At 24.9% G+C, this 17,396-nt stretch overlaps 3 protein-coding genes across 3 annotated transcripts; 2 read left to right on the forward strand and 1 right to left on the reverse strand.

Annotated features, from left to right (window-relative positions):
- Positions 1 to 1,679: 1,679 nt before the first annotated feature.
- On the reverse strand, positions 1,680 to 10,810 carry Sfxn1-3 (Sideroflexin-1-3). Its single transcript, XM_015513991.2, has 9 exons — positions 10,645 to 10,810; positions 6,392 to 6,611; positions 6,142 to 6,315; positions 5,187 to 5,285; positions 4,988 to 5,063; positions 4,237 to 4,322; positions 4,039 to 4,166; positions 3,715 to 3,899; positions 1,680 to 1,943 (listed from the first exon to the last, which is right to left on the reverse strand). Exons 2-9 carry the CDS (start codon positions 6,541 to 6,543, stop codon positions 1,890 to 1,892), a joined length of 954 nt encoding a protein of 317 aa, XP_015369477.1. The 5' UTR covers positions 6,544 to 6,611; positions 10,645 to 10,810; the 3' UTR covers positions 1,680 to 1,889.
- Positions 10,811 to 12,082: 1,272 nt separating this feature from the next.
- On the forward strand, positions 12,083 to 14,047 carry Muted (biogenesis of lysosome-related organelles complex 1 subunit 5). Its single transcript, XM_015514210.2, has 4 exons — positions 12,083 to 12,310; positions 13,238 to 13,320; positions 13,404 to 13,592; positions 13,660 to 14,047. Exons 1-4 carry the CDS (start codon positions 12,292 to 12,294, stop codon positions 13,837 to 13,839), a joined length of 471 nt encoding a protein of 156 aa, XP_015369696.1. The 5' UTR covers positions 12,083 to 12,291; the 3' UTR covers positions 13,840 to 14,047.
- Positions 13,846 to 17,396, forward strand: LOC107165706 (uncharacterized). The gene is made up of 2 exons (XM_015514101.2): positions 13,846 to 14,209; positions 17,035 to 17,396. Exons 1-2 carry the CDS (start codon positions 13,846 to 13,848, stop codon positions 17,280 to 17,282), a joined length of 612 nt encoding a protein of 203 aa, XP_015369587.1. The 3' UTR covers positions 17,283 to 17,396.

A 17,396-nucleotide genomic window follows, 5' to 3' on the forward strand; every position in this document is an offset into this window, starting at 1 on the left:
GTTGTTCGCGATGTAAGGCATCGAGTGTAACAACCAACAAGTTACCCCTAACGAACATCACTCGATGTCATTGAATATTGCGGAGTACGTTTCAATGAATATACTTAAGTATAGTTTATGAACATAATATATAGATAATGTAGGGCGAGTGGACAACTTCCTAAACCAAAGTTAAAATGCATTAAAGTTGCTCAATTTTTAAACAGCGTTTAACAAATTCACTTGATTCGAAATATTATGCTGTAGCAGTATTCTATGTTTCAGGGCTCGGTTCTTCTAGCATATTTTGCTTATTTTTTTTGCTCAACATAAAATCTAGCAATTAGCAGAGTGCTATGGAGACTCATATCATGTTACAATGATCTTAAATATGAATTTTGAAAGTGCTTTTTTTTGTTTATTTCGATTGTTTTTAAACAAATTGCTTTTTTTTCAAGTTTTTCTGGATATTTTTGCTTTTTTGCATATTTCTGCTTAATTATGACACGTAAACTTAGAGGTTTTAGTTAGTTTATATTTTTTTTCATGGTAAAGCTAGAATAAAAAATATTTTTTCTACTTTGTATCATATTTCCTAGTAATAAACACCAGGGCCCGCATTTGTTTGCTTATCTACTAATCGGTCCGATCGTCTCAGGCTCTTTGCAATAGGTATATCATTTTTACTATAGGAAAAACTATTTATAATTCGATTTACTATTTACTTCTAGATAAAAATAAACATTATTTTTCGATCGAGATGTGATCAACACATTACACAATAAGCTGAATAAGCATTCAGTGATTCAGTCTACTTTAGGTCACGCCATCACGTTGTTGTGTTCGTTAAAACTCGTAGTTAGTGTCCGCATTTATTATTATTATTTTTATAATGTCAAAAAAGAAGTTAAAGAAATACGTATCTGACTTTTCAACCGATGGTCATGTTCTGTAAAATGTGTGAAATTAAAATTAAATTTGAAAAAAGTATAATGTATCACAGCACATTAAAACGGATAAGCACCAAAAAAATATTAAACGTAAAAATGATCAAGCTCAGAGAAAAGTCCAACAACTTTTAACCAATCAAAATTCAGCGAAATCAGAGTTTATTATGGATTTATGTCAAGCAATGGTGTTTGCGAACATTCCATCAAATAAGCTTTCTATAACAATGTATTTCGAACATATTTAGAGGTGTATACTGGTAAAAGTATTCCAATGAAAGCGACATTAAAAAAAGGTTATATTGACGATATTTTTAATTCTACTTTGGACAATATGAACATTTTTTTTTAATAAAATTAATCAATTTTTCTTTTGTTATTCTTAAAACAAAAATTTATTTATTTTTCATAAAATCTTTAAGAAGTACCTAACCTACTCAAAAAGATTTGATATTAATAACATATTTTTTTTTTATTTAAATTGTTAAAATAATGTAATAAAGAAAAATTGCATTTATAGTTTTTGTCGTGATTTTTTAAAATTTTAAGTGCTTATAATCATGTTTTTAAGTGCATTTTCAAGCCTTTATTTTGATGATTTTAAGTGTTATAAGTCCCGTACCCTGTAAATAAATAAATTATAAGTTATAACTTAAAATAGAAGTTATGATAATATATTATATTCGAAACAGTGAATAATAATATATAATATGAAACAATGAACCTTTGGTAATATACTAATATTGAATCAAATTATAATTTGTAATAAATTTATTAAATACAGTTTCGTCATCTTTTTATCTATTAATCATATTGTATATAGTATTATATTATATTGTTTATTTTATAATTAGCATAATAGAATTTAAGCGGGAACATTATAAATAATATACATTACATAGACATAGAATAATAATAAAAATAATTCCACACTTCATAAAATATTATAAATATATCTATATACTAGAGTCCTTTATTGTAGTATCCAATTTTTGAATTGAACTTTTCTGCTGATTTCTGTAACATTAAGATACATTTAAGATATGATTAAACATAAGAATAATGATTAATCAACATAAATTAATAAAATAATAATAATACAGATCATTTATCTATATCGTAACATCACGTCATCACATGTTGTAGAAAATGTGGATCATTGCCCATATGTGAAAAAATATGACCCATTATGTATATTATATATATAATTCGATATTGCATCAATGTACTATATACTTATAAATATTGCCTATTGTAATTGATAGGAAATTATTATAGTATGTATATTATGCCATATTGGTTACAGTCTTCCAAAGGTGAATACTTTTATTGCGAATAATATTAATAATTTAATTAATTATTAGTATTATTACGTATATTTACTAGCAAAGTAGCAACCATAGTAATCGCATATATAATAAATAATAATATATATTTTAATTTACTGTGATGTATCAATTTTAAATTTTTTAAATTTAATTTAATTTAAATGATTTAATTAATTAAATTAGGTAGTTTTTAAAATGTTTAACTAGATACATAAAAATATATTTTAAAAGCACACATAATAATAATATATACAGCAGATATACTCCACAATCCACTACTCCAACTCACCCAATAAAAGGAACACAATTTTTAAACATTTCAAATTGATCAGTGGAAATCTTGGTCTTCAAACACAAACATTGAGCAAAATACAACGTTCGTCATTCCCTTGAATGTGGTCTACGGTCTACTCATATCAACACACAACCCGCCAATCACTGTAAAAGTGTAAACACTCCACTGACAGCACTGTCATCAGCGATCTCTTCTTGGAAATATTGTCTCAATAATACTCCAGTACTACACTCATATTTACACCTTTTTCGAATTGCTACTAAATAACTAATGAAGAATTTTTTTAATTTCCAATTGACAGTAAATTATAAAAAGCTATTTTATGTATTTAGTGAAAATGTTATGTGTCTACCTAGTACCTACTTTAATTTCTTTTTGAATAACAACAGAATAACACAATCAATTTTGTTAAAAGCTGGTTAGCATAAATATTTTAGTTTTCAGATGATTTTTCAATTAATTCTAATTTTCTTGAAAACTGTTAGATATTTTTATAGAACTAACTATCATATATGCCTTGAACGGCTTGAACCATTACCTCCACATCACTCCATTAAAAGTATGCTCCAAAATAGATACAATCATAAAAACACACATGCATTACACGAATTTCCAATAAATTTCCTCCACAAAAAATCTAAAATACATAAAATGACTAATGTATTGACTATTACATATGATTTTTAAGTTTATTTACTTGTTATGTTATGTTCTTTGTTATGCTTTGTTCTTTTCTTTATTTCTTTTTTAGCTTTTTACTTATATACTGTACACTATTATATTATATTATTATTATATTTAAACAGGTTTTAGTTATAATTTTGACAACTATGTATTTAAGTATAGAACTCTGTGTCTCCTTCACAAGCTTTGCTTTTTGGAGTCATCATCATTTCAAACTTTCATATTGTTATATATTTTTATTTTTCTCTTTGTATATTTGTGAAATGAAATTGAAATAAAATTTATTTATTTATTTATTTTTATTTATTTTTAAGGTACCTATATATATTTTAAATATTTTTAATGGTTCATATTGATTTAACTATGTAGCTATGTAAAACATATTTATGCATGTATAGTCATATAAGTATATATAGTTACTTAAACTTTCCATAGGTATACATGGTATATATGATATTGGTACCTAATTTTAATTCATTACCTGTAATTCAGGTTCGAGTTTGTCAATTGATATCGACGATATTTGTGGATATAATGCACAGCACATAGGAGTAGCAAAAGTCAAAAAGACTCCACAAAATGCAATTTGTAAGGGCGCTGGTGCCCATTTCATATTTTTTAAAAGGCCTCTACGTTCTATTGCTTCCATTAATACTGGCGTAATTACTAAAAATCAAACAATTGATGTACTTTGCAAGTACCTATACGCACGTAAACGAATAATATTTAAAATAAATATGATCATACCTATTCATAGTTACACCCATTTATAATAAAAATGATAGAATTATGTAGTCATCCTTACCCATTCCCGGAGTGGACATTAAAACGCGACTTAATACCACAGCCAAAATACCTTGACGAGCCGCTGACTTGGATTCACCTAAAAGATTTTTATTTTCGTCGTACACTTCAATTCCATTTTCCAGCTCTCTAATTTAAAGATAAGTTAAAAATGTTTTTAATAAAATTAAAAACCAAATAATGATAGTAGTTTTAATACTTTATTCTCATTAGAGGTATGTTAATAAAATTGGCTGCAGCAACAGCTGCAAACGGTACAAAACGGCCAGCAACAGTTGGTAATCTCTATAAAGAAGTAAAAATTGAAAGTTATGATTATTAATTATTGCCTTTATTTTTTAACATAACTGTATAATTTAAATTTTTAATATTTACATTGACATCACACCAGTGATTCTTAGTTCCTATATATACAACATTTTAAATGATTACTACTATAATTTTAATTTTATATTATTATCATCGAGATGAAGCGTTTTGACAACAATATAAAACAGTTTTTAAATAAGGTTTCAATGGTAGGTATGGGTATATATATATATATATATATATTATTGTACTTATAACGAAAAATAAAATAATGACATTGAAATTATATCTATTTTATTTTATTTCTAAATTAGGAATCTTCTATAATCATATAATGTTTTATACAGTTAAGAGGAATATTTTAATTTGACACAAATATACTATAAATATTAAATTATTAGTTAAATTAATGTTGGATCTTAGATAAAATATTAAAAGAAGTAATTCGCTGTAATAATTACATTAGAATTAAATATTAGAATGCCGGATTACTTATTTAAGTAAATATTACTCATATGATTTTTATGTAAATAATCATTATATTTCTCTAAAGATAAAGTTCTTCCCGAACAAACATATCTAACCCCCCCTACCAAAAAAAAAAAAAAAAATATAAAACTTTGCATAAAAATCTTACTTACTTTAACCAATTTATTCAAACTGAGTGCTGTAACTAAAGCGCCACTTGTAGCTAATACGTAAGATTTAGCCACTTGACTTAAAATATAAAATAATATAAAGTTAGAAATTGCATTTGAATTTTGAAATGCTTTATGTGTTGTTAAAAATGTAAACACAATTATTAGAAAAATAGATTTTCAAATAAATTCTCATACATACTCAAGAGGCATAGGTGAGGTACCACTCCGATTAGTGTAGTTGACTAAAGCATTAAATGATTGATTGAACCATTGCCAAAAAATAACTGCTGGTGTGGTTCTATTTGAAAATAATAACAAAAATTAAAAATTATTAACATAAAAAAATTAACTTTAGATTTTAGATTTAAAAAAATATTAAATTGTATATTGGTTTAACAGTTGTACACAGAAAACTTTACTCATTGTAAGCAATGTTTAAATATAATATATTATTATCATAATTTCCATTTACAAATTAGTAATTACTTAAAATTATCAACAGTATAATAATTATTGATTACATGTCACTATTTATATACCTACCTACTCTGGATGATACGGTATTAGGCATTGTTTTAACATTTTCAATGTATAGGTGGATTCTGTTTTTCTCAATCTATATTTTCACAATAAAAACAACTGAATCACAAAATAAATGTATCGGAAGTCCTCTTTATTAATGCAAATTTCACCTATGCAAATTTAAGAGTGGAATAGGTATCAATCCGATTTTCGAAAATAATACTGCTTGGTTAAAGATTTAATAGAAAGTATTATTTTTAATTGTTTGTTTTTAATTCAAATAAATTACTAAATAACTAAATATTCATTGATAATTATGCCAATTTCATTGTAAATAATTTTATTTACTATATTTTTATATATTTTTTTTATTTTTATAAGAAATTTACAATCTGTTCTTACCTAGAACAATAAGCAAATGTGCATAGGGTATTTACATATGAATTTTTTGAGGGAAGAAGCCGCCCATTGGTGACACTTCCTATTTTGTGTTCTTAAATTTTAAGTTAAGCTAATTTTAATTTTGAGACAGAAGGTCATATTTTTATAGTAAAAAAACTAAAATTTTACTGAATATTATTATCATATAAATTATTAGAATATCTATCCAGATAAATTAAAAATGTACTCACTTGTAAAACGTAACCATACATCCAGTAATAAGCATATTCATAGGCACTTGAGCAGACATCCTCCCAAAAATTATCATTTTATCTCCTGTTTCAGGATGGAACGCTGAGTCAACTATGTCTTTAGCCTTGTAAACATCGTCTAATGTCAAGCCATCGGGTATATTGTCGCCTTTTCTAAATAAATAACATATCAACTTTATTATAACTGGATTATAAAGTACCTATTATTATATGTATATTGTATACTTACTTATAATTGTTGACGATTTCTTTGCATTTCTCCAATTCCGAATTTGACTTCAAAATATTTAATGGGTTGGTAGTAGTTAAAAAGTACTTAACTCGGCCCCAATACTGAGTCTGATCCCAACGGGGAACGTCCAAATTCACTCTTTCAGTCATGTTTATAATGTATTAACAAAGTTGTAATAACCCGTGTAATGCAATACACAAATTACTAATCGTCCAGACTACAAAAATTTAACACTGTAATTTAACATATGCGTATAACTACTAACTAGTTTAAGTAGGAAACATAATATTGTATTATCTCCGAACTATAGTTTTACACTATTATAGTATATTGAAGAGGTCAATAGATCATATATAATTTAATTATTATCGTATTTTGATTACAAGCTATGATCTTATTTAGCACTTTGTATAAGTACATATTAAGCACAATACTGTACACTTTTACAAAATCACCGTAAATAAAATGAAACAACTTCCTATAAACATATCCATTTAGCAACCAATTAAGTAAATGTAAACACGTGAATGTGTATAAATGTGCATGTATATAATTGTAGCTGATTATCTGAATAAAATACTAATTCCATATGACCACATACATCGATAATTTTCACATTTAAATATTGTAAATAATTTACTACAATTTTACTGTAATATCCAAAATTCAATTAAAGATTATATGGAAATTCGATTTGACAGTAAATAGTTCATTATTTGTTATAATATTATAAAGTTATAACCAATAGGCAATAGCACCGATTTTAAGTTTTTATTATTATTTCCAAATGTACCTAATTGTTCCTTCGAGGGTGTTATAATCAATAAATAAAAAATTAATTGCAACCCCTAGGAGTCACCAAAAACTTAGAAGTATCTTCAAATGTCACTATCAATAAATAAACCATTTAAACTAAAAAAAAACCATTTTAAGACACTAAGTTTTTTATTATTTGACGCACATTTTTAATTCCAGGGGTTATTTTTTGGTTTAGTTTGAATGAACAAAAGTTAGAATGTTATATTATATTTTACCTATTGTAAATTTATAAATTTACATCATGATATCATAGCGATTTAATTAAAACATAAATATGTTAGATGAAATAATAATGCAAATCTTTAATTATTTGTATATATGTAAGTATATATAATACAAATTATCATGTAATTTTATAAAGAACTAATACTTAAAGTTTTAAATTAAAATGTTATATATGATATATAGCCTTGTTTTGTTTTTTTTTTTTAATTAATAGAATCAAGTCCGCGGCTACTATGGACATTGGACGAACTTGCCTTGTTTTTGGTACGTGTATAATATACCTATATGGCTATCTACAAAAAAGTATTATTTTCAACAAATGAATAATAATAAATATTAGAAAAATTACAAATTAGTTGAAACGCCTTAAAAATAATTTTATAGGCAAATTAAGTTGCATGCCTTTGTCGATTATAACATTATAATATAGGCCAGATAAGCAGATATTAATAGAAATTAATAAATTTCTTTGGTTTCAAAATTGGCTCATGTTTTTTAAAATTTTTAAATAATCATCCACCACATTTCGTAAGTATAATTTCAAAATTTTCTTATCACTTTATTTTATACTATGTAATATGTATCTAGGTACTAAAGTCTAAAAATAATATTGTATATTATAGTTAATATAGTTTGTAAAATATGATTTATAAACAGCAATATAGCATACAATATGCACATTATAGTATTATACTAAAGTTGAATGTATACAGTATAATTATGTGCAATATAAATCAAACTTTATAAACAACATGAATATTTTTATCCAACACTTGTGTAGTATGAACTATATGTCTATATTAATTGTAATAATTTTTAAATTTTCCAGTCATTTCTGGCATAATAATTGTAAAATATAGTGAATAAACGTAATAATTTTTTAACAAGTGTTTTGATTCAAATTTCAAGAAACCTTTATAAAAATTACTAAAAACAACTATATCTTATATATTATAATAAATCTCGAGTATAGGTCATTAATTACAATAATTTAACTCAAATTTGATTCCAATGATAAATAATTTTATAATGAAAAACGATTCTCGCGCTGAGACCTAACTTTTAATGATATCTTGTATCTTCTATTTTTCTATTGTTATAATTTATAAAGTGTGTAACACTAATTTATATCAAAAAAATTACATACCCCAACCCGAGCCAATGTTAGTACTATATTTAAATATAATGGTCATTGGTATTTATCTTATAACATTTTCAGAGCTAATGGATAAATGATATTGATAAGTAAAATCAATAATCTCGTAAAATGTAAGGTATAAATGTATAATGTTAACATTATTAACTATCATAATTGTTAATTATAAGCCGGCATATATATATATTATATGATACGTGTAATCATGGTTATTTTTCTATTAAATGCGTATTTAATTATGTTAGAATCTACATTTCATAACTATGTACCTATAAAAAAAAAATTGTGTATATTTTATTATTTTCTAATAATGGTATTAAAAAAAACTTATGATGAATCATTTCTTAGATTTGCAAGTCTCAGAAGTCAACCTAAAAAGTTCTAAGTTAGTAAAAACAGAAGTTTTTTTCAGATGATAATATGTTTTTTATTGTAAAAATTATAAACTAATAACCGTAGAGACTTGAAATATTCATAAGATAGTCATCAAATATTCATATTAACATTTAAAAGATGTGAATACATGATTCAAGTTTCAAAATCTATATTTTTAATCACAATTATATTATTTTATTTTAATAGACAGGAGACAACTTTACACAATAACATATTCAAAACATTTAGATTAATGTTAGCGTTGTTAAACTGTAGCCTATATACCACGAACATAATATTATGCACATTTCACACCGTTATACTCAAGATACCGTTAAAACAAGGCTATAATATTGAGCATATAGATATACGCATATATATCAGAACGAGTATTATTATACATTTTGTTAATTAATCAAAACAATTATACTTATATAATATAATATTAATTATTTGTACACCGTGATATTGCGGAATGAATGAATGAAAGATGACGATCGATAAAGTATAATGTATATATTATATAATGTATGCAATACCTACGTATAATATAAAACAATAAAATATAAATACATTATTTACTATTATGATAATTAATAATTTAGTAAATGCAAAGTTTAAAAAAAAGTCAATTCAATCTATCAATTACCATATATCTAATAATAAATTCATTTACGAATATAGCATTATAATATAGTAACATTTCCTTAGAAATATAGAGGACAATCATTTGTTCTTCATATGCAATGATTAAATAGTTTATCATTGAATTTTAATTGTACATATAATGTATTACAGTGACTTAATATTAATGACAAAACTTTCAGACCTATACTATAAAGAAGAGTGACTTCCTCGATTGTTTATAGTACCAACTATGAACTAGGTCCAATCGCTTACAGTTTACCGCAGAAACCACACTCAAAGTTGAAAATTAAAGGATTTTTACTGCACCAACGTGGTGACCATAGTTATGACGTTATGAGTGTTATAACAAAAAATAAAATAAAATACACACTCGTCATTGTAAAACCAATGAACGTTGTTCAAATGAGAAGTTAAAATAAGAACCTAAGTAAAATAACGGTCGGTTTACATTGATTCTAACTGTACTACTGTACGAGTGCATCATATATAATATGTATTACATGTAGGTATAAAAAAATAATTTTAACAATTTAATCATAGATAATTGATTGAAGAACCACCACCATAACTATTTAAATAATTTAGTTAATTTTTATTTTGTGTTTTTGATCGTTAAGTCAGTATTTCATTTATTTGAATTTGAATTATTTTTCGTGATTGTCATGAGTAAGTTAATCAATAGGTAAGTAATATATTACGTCAGGTACATGAACTTACAAACTAAGATGAATTAAAATGTACTTATCAGTAAATACTCTTTATTCTTCTTTTATTGGCGCGTTTAATATTATGTAAGTAACTATTATAATTTCATAAATTTATGTTTTTAAACAGGTTACAGCGCATAAGTTACTACGTTTTACTTTAAAATGTATCTAAATACCCATTACCCGCTTATTAATCAAAAAAAAAAATAAATTTAATAAAATATTGTAGAAAGTAGAAAATAAATAGGTATATTATTTTTTAAATTCAATCTATATTTTGCAATAAAATGCTAACGTTTAACTAAATATTTTATACTCACTTAATATAGTACGCACTACGAAATGTATAAATGCACTGACCACTGACCAACGAATAACGACTAAAATATTGTCAAATATCAATTTCAAATAATATGATATCAACGGTATCGCTAATATTGAGATAAATACAATAAATAATTGGAATAAAAACCAGTCTAGCTGGGAAACGATTTAATTTAACTTATTCCTCAATTTATTATAGGTAGATTAGTTCATCTAACACCATACACGACGTCCTTGGGTTTTTAGGTACTGAGAGCATAATATTACTTTCTCTGGTTTGTCAAGTATGGTTATTTTTATACCACTCAAGATTGTATAGGTACTTCTTATTAACTTCATTAATTAAATAATTTATACTCACCAAATTATATTGTTTAATATTATCTTATACCTGTATATGTATTAGGTATATAACTTGGATAATTTTTTTTTAAATAATAAAAATTCAATTCTATGTCTAAACCTAGTGGTTAGTGGGATGATAAAATTAAATTTTCCTCAAATCAGTCATTGCTCATCACTCATAATTCATACTAAAATTTTGTTATTACAATAGTGCAGAATTAATATATTTGAACAAAAGAAAATATTTCATTTTCGTTTTAGAAACGGTTAAGCATTTACATAACAATTTTGAGGTAGAAAAAAGTTATTGACTGGAGAATACACATTAATTTAAACTGTAAACTACCTAGGTGGCCAGATACCAACCTACATGGCTATAATATCGATTACTATTACCTTAAATTATAAGAAATATAATATGTTCTATTTTACTACTGTCTATCTAAGCACTTATATTTATAAAACCGTTCATATAAATATAAGCTATCAAGTATTCAAAGCAAAAAGTATCAATCAATAGAAATATAAATGTTGACTGTTGCCCATAATTATTACTTAGGTTATAGACAAATTCAAATTCAAATTAGTTAAATCTACATTACCTAATACCTATTCCATTCTAAGTGTAAATTTTCTATTTGTGCTAGTTTAATGTAAATAAAACTTAATTAATATTTAATATTAACACAAAATGCCGCTGTATAATAATATAACCTGTGGTCATGGCCAGTAAATTTAGACGCAAGCATAGTTAAATTATATTTGTAGAGAATATAATATTATAGTAACTAGTAAGTACTACATAAGTACAATTTACTGTCTAATGCTGTTGACTGTTGTTCGGTGATACTTTTTGTACCATAAGGCATGATAGACTATTCTCAATCAGACAACCATAGACTTATAATATACAGCCGCGGCATAGACCAATAATAATAATAATTCAAGCATGATTTTATTTTTTATTTTATGAAAATATCAGACCAACATTATGGTTTTCAGGTTGGTCATATTGTTACTTATCAATATGTTATCTTACGAAATGTAGACGGCAATTAATGTCAATATTTCTTCTTCAATCAATTCTTCTATATATCAATTATAGTAATAGTCGAATATTTGAATACTTCTATTCTCTATGTAATATAAAAATTACTGTCGAGTGGTTCACTATATTTCTAGTATTGAAAGTACTTATTCTGTAAATTGTTATAAATTACACTTTTGTTTTTTTTTTGAAATTGTCATCATTGATTATTTGTTTTCTTTATCTATGTCGATGATTTCATTCATACTAAATGACTGATATTTTTAAAGGTAAGAAATGGGCGTTTTTTTTCGTTCTACTTATTCATGTTTTTACACATTTCATTTAGATATTAGGTTATTATTTTGTAATTCATTCATATTTACTATTTAGTTTAAAATTGTTTTTTTTTGAAAATATAATGTGGGAGCGTAAATTATTTATATATTTTTATATGTCCAACGTATTTTGTTAACCCAAAGAGCGCTCAAGCTCACAGTGCTAATAAATAAAATAATTTTATATTAATTATAAGTTATAAATTATTTATTTTATAAAAATTATTTATTTGAAAAGATTTTTTGCGTCTAGGTAATGGACACTAGTTTTACTATGTTGACCAATTCCTTAAATGTTCCATTTCTTGGGTATTTTCTAAAAATTTTGGAGCACCCTCAATAATGATTCAGATTTCTCATTATTTGTTTTATTAGAAGTTTTGTAAATGAATATATTGAAAAACTAGCTAAATTCAAAAATAATAAATTTAATGTTAAGCTAGATTTTAAAAGATAAAATAATATTTATTTTTAGTTATAAACTATAACATAACTTGCAAAAAAATGTATGAAATGTATAAAAATATGTTTAAATTATACATAACTTTATGTCACCCTTGATTCACACTGATCACTGTTGTAGAGATAAAAATAATGGTTTATATTTATTGCTGTTATAACTTTTAATTATTAAAATTGACCAAATATTTTATACAATGCTCAGTTAACCAAATACCTATAAACTAGTTCACTTGTTTTTTTTAAACAAGTGTGTATTTTCTGTTCTCTGGTAGATACTGAATTGATTAATTTATGTGATGTCTAGACAGATTTTATTAAAAAGGAAACCCTTTTAAATACCCACAAATGTATTATTAAAAAGAAAACAACAACTATATTCCTTGTTTTTAGATTTTAATCTGTGATTTTTGGTTTTAGATTTGAGCGATATTTGGGATAGGCTTTTTAGCCACCGTCCTTTTTTACAAGGAGAAATTAAGTATTTTTTATCAGAATTTGATGTAAGACTAATTAATTTGTAGATTACCTATATTATATTATATTGATAAATAATAAAATAAAATTCATAAAAAATTAATTCCAGAAAAAATCATATAGAGCTGATGAAGAAAATTTAAAAAAAATCAGTGAACTCGTTAATGATTTAAAAGAAAATAAAATTGAAAGATTTTTGAAATCAAGTGGTGAAAATTTATTTTCATTAAATTCCGCCATTACTGAAGCTTTGAATTTGAGTCAATCAATTTTGGATCAAGAAAATAACATTATTTCAGTAAGTTTGCTTGACAATAATTGTAAGCATAAAAAATACTTAATATGTTTGGTTTGAATACTTTTAGGAAGAAGACTTGAAAACTAAAGAAGAATTTCATGAAAGACGCCAAAGAGAATTGGAAACATTTAAGACTGATCTAAAAACTAGATATGAAAGTATAGATAAAGATATTGAAGATAAGGTAGAAGCAATTAAAATTCATTTTGAAGAAGACATAAATAAACTTATCGCTGACAACCAGTAAAAAAATATGGATTATAAAATTAAAATTAAAACTGATCCCCAGTTTTTGGATTTGTTTGAGAAAATTGAAAAGTCCAAGGTTGATATTCCCGCTCATATCATTGAATGTTTTTCTGTTAAAATGTTAGATCTAGAAGCTTTCAAGTGGTTTAGTGAAAATTTGAAAAAAATTGATGGTCCTCCTTTACACACATTAATCACTGAAGAAAGTATAGTTTTACCTAGTCCGCCAATTATCGAGTCAAGTCCAGAGTACAAAGAAAAAATTAGAAAATTGGAACAACGTCTAAAGAATAAAGAATATGATGCTATGACAAAAAATGTAGATTTCCGAAGAGTTAAACTACCCGAAGACACAATTTCTTATCAAAGTGAGACTGTTTAATATTATAATTAATTCAAATTTTGATTTTCCTTTTTGTGCTCCTTCTAAAAATTATTAAACTTACAATATCTCAAAAACTTGATTTTCACTCAGTAGGTTATAATATATTGAATGAATACACAAATATTTAATTAACTATCAACTTTATAAAGAGTCTGCTAGACTGTAGTCCATATGATAAAAAATCTGTACTTTCCTGTTATTCGAGACTACGGGTATTATCGCGACTACCACCCAAGACTACCTCCAGTATCGCGACTACCGCTGTTTTTATGCAAAACATCACAATCCTGTTATCTAATAGTACCTTATTTTTATTTTTATTAAGAGAATGTCGTACATGCAAGGGCGATCTTAATTAATTTTTTTTTAATCTGTAGGTATTGAGGAGATGTCCACATTCGAATTGTATTTATATATAAAGAAAAAGAAAATATTAAAATCATTTGTAATATATTTTTCACGGCGCACGCTAGAGATGCTACAGCCAGATTAGTCAGACTTGGCGTAAATGTAAAAATTATAAATACAAAAATAAAATAATTAAAAATTATGGCCACGTATTCAAATTATTAATATTAGTAAAAAAAAAAAGAAATAATATTAATGTTGTCACCAAACATGATCAAAAATGGTAAAATGATATTATATAATATTAAATATTAAATGTAAAAATAATAAATCCACAAATAAAATAGTAAAGAATGATGGACACACATACAAATTAATAAATCGAATTATTAAATTAATAAATTTCAATAAAAAAAACTCATTATTTTATATTTATATAATGTATTTGCGACGCTAAAACGCAGTCTATGGATATCATTCAGCTAATTGTGATAGTCGCAATAACAGAGGTAGTCTTGGGTGGTAGTTGCGAAAATAGCTGTAGTCTCGTATAACAGGAAAGTACCATTTTGGTAGTCTTAGATAACAGGATTGTGATGTTGTCAAAAAATAAAGTAGTCTCACATAACAGGAAAGTACCAAAAAATCTATTGTTACTTAGGCAACATTTTATTCAATTAAACCATATTTAAATGTATGTATAAATACAAGAAATTGTATTTCATAACCTTGACAGCGTTTTGAAATTTGATATATTTTGTAAAAACAGTTTTTAATTTTATATGAGTGTCTAAACTTTGATCAATTCCTGTTTCAATCATTGCTGATGTATGGGCGTTTCTTATTTTTATTATACTCAATGACAATAGTCATAAGTGGGTTAATCTGTCAGTGGTTATTTTGAATTATAATATTGACATCTAAGTTTTGTAAATAATATCATATTTTTTTCCATACAAAAATTAGTTAATAAGTAAAATATATTGAAAGTCAAGTAGTTTGTATACTGCTAGTTTCTGATTCTTAACCTATAATATTGTAAGAAAGTTATCTAATATGGTACTTTTTAGTTATTATACTCTAAAATACTGATCCGTTATTGTACTCTGTGCTGAATGTTAAAAACATTTTGTGACAAAATAATAATATAACTATACAGGACTAACATCCATTTAAGGGCGTACTCTAACTATTTCAAAAAGCATTAACTTTTTTTGAATTTTTGTTTTATTTTAACATTTAGGTTTATGTTTTTCTAAAATCATGTAACATTTAAATTTTTTTCGCCCTTATATTTATTGGTGAGACTACTATCAACTTTTGATTTTCAAATGGTAACATATAATTAAAATATCACAAATTAATAAAACCATTTTTTTTATGAATTTACGTGTTCACATTTTTATTTTTTTTTGTTTGATTTGTTAGATACAGCTCCTCAAAGTATTGGTGGTTTTTACAATTTTTCCAATAATTGTAAAGACCAGGAGCTAGGATAAATTCAATATCACTGAATCCAAGGTAACAATTATTGGAAAAATAGTAAAAACCACCAATACTTTGAGGAGCTGTATCTAACAAATCAAACAAAAAAAAATAAAAATGTGAACACGTAAATTCATAAAAAAAATAGTAAAAACCACCAATACTTTGAGGAGCTGTATCTCACAAACCAATCAATGTAAAATAAAAGTTTTAACATGTAAATTCATGAAAAAAATGGTTTTATTAATTCCTGATGTTTTAATTATATGTTACCTTTTGAAAATCAAAAGTTGATAGTAATTTCACCAATAAATATAAAGGGTTAAAAAAAACATAGGTAATCCTATAAGTTAAAAAAAAAAAAGTTAATACTTTTCGAGATAATTAGTGTACTCACTTAAATGGATCACCCTGTATAAGTATTAAATGTAATATAACATACAAATATATAAAATACAATTTATTTTTTATAAAATATGATATATTTATGAAGGAGGCATGAATTTAACAATGTCGCTAATAATTTGAGTAAATAAACAGATATATTTTGATTTTTTTGTCGCCAAATACATTCACTCATTGACCATTGACTGATTGGTTCCTGGATGTCTTTTATTTCTTACTTAATTCAGTAGTACAATAACGGAATCAGTATTTCTTGTCCGCCATCGATTGAAGTATGATAACCAAAAAGCACCTATTATACTTTAAAAATGTTTAAGCAATATTATTTTAGTATAGTTAGATTATCTGTAGTAGCTTATAAATTTTTCGTATAAATTAGATTAGTTAAAATAATAAACATTTTACAAATTGTCTACTAAATAATTTTCCTTATATGTCCCACTATGATAAAAAATAGGTTAGGAGCATAAAAAGGAATAATCAATACCATGTATTGTGCAATCTGTATTATTAAAACACTGACCTAAAGCAATAATATATAATGTAAAATTAATCATTTGAATGTTTCAGTTAAACAAATCAATAGGCAGTTGATAGCAGTTCTCCAATTTGTGATTTCTACAGCTGCTGGTTTTTTATTTGGGTTTTTGGGTATTGAGTTGATGCTAAGTACAACTTTTGATTTGGGTTTTAAGTTATTGTTGGGAATCATATTTGCTCTAATTATAGCATTAGCCGAAATTTACTTTTTAGCCAAAAAATTATCTGAAGACTTTGAGCCATTAGATACAACTGGCGGAAAAGTTCATCAAGATTAATCTTGTTGTTAATTTATCTTACTATTTCTATTTGCCTTAAATTATAAATATTATAAAAAGTATGTTTAAATTTAAAACTATTAAATAAAAATTGTTTATATTTTTATCTATTCA

This window comes from Diuraphis noxia, unplaced genomic scaffold (genome assembly GCF_037042655.1).
Source record: "Diuraphis noxia isolate RWA-SAM2 unplaced genomic scaffold, SU_Dnox_SAM2 contig0003, whole genome shotgun sequence".
NCBI classification, from domain to species: Eukaryota; Metazoa; Arthropoda; class Insecta; order Hemiptera; family Aphididae; genus Diuraphis; species Diuraphis noxia.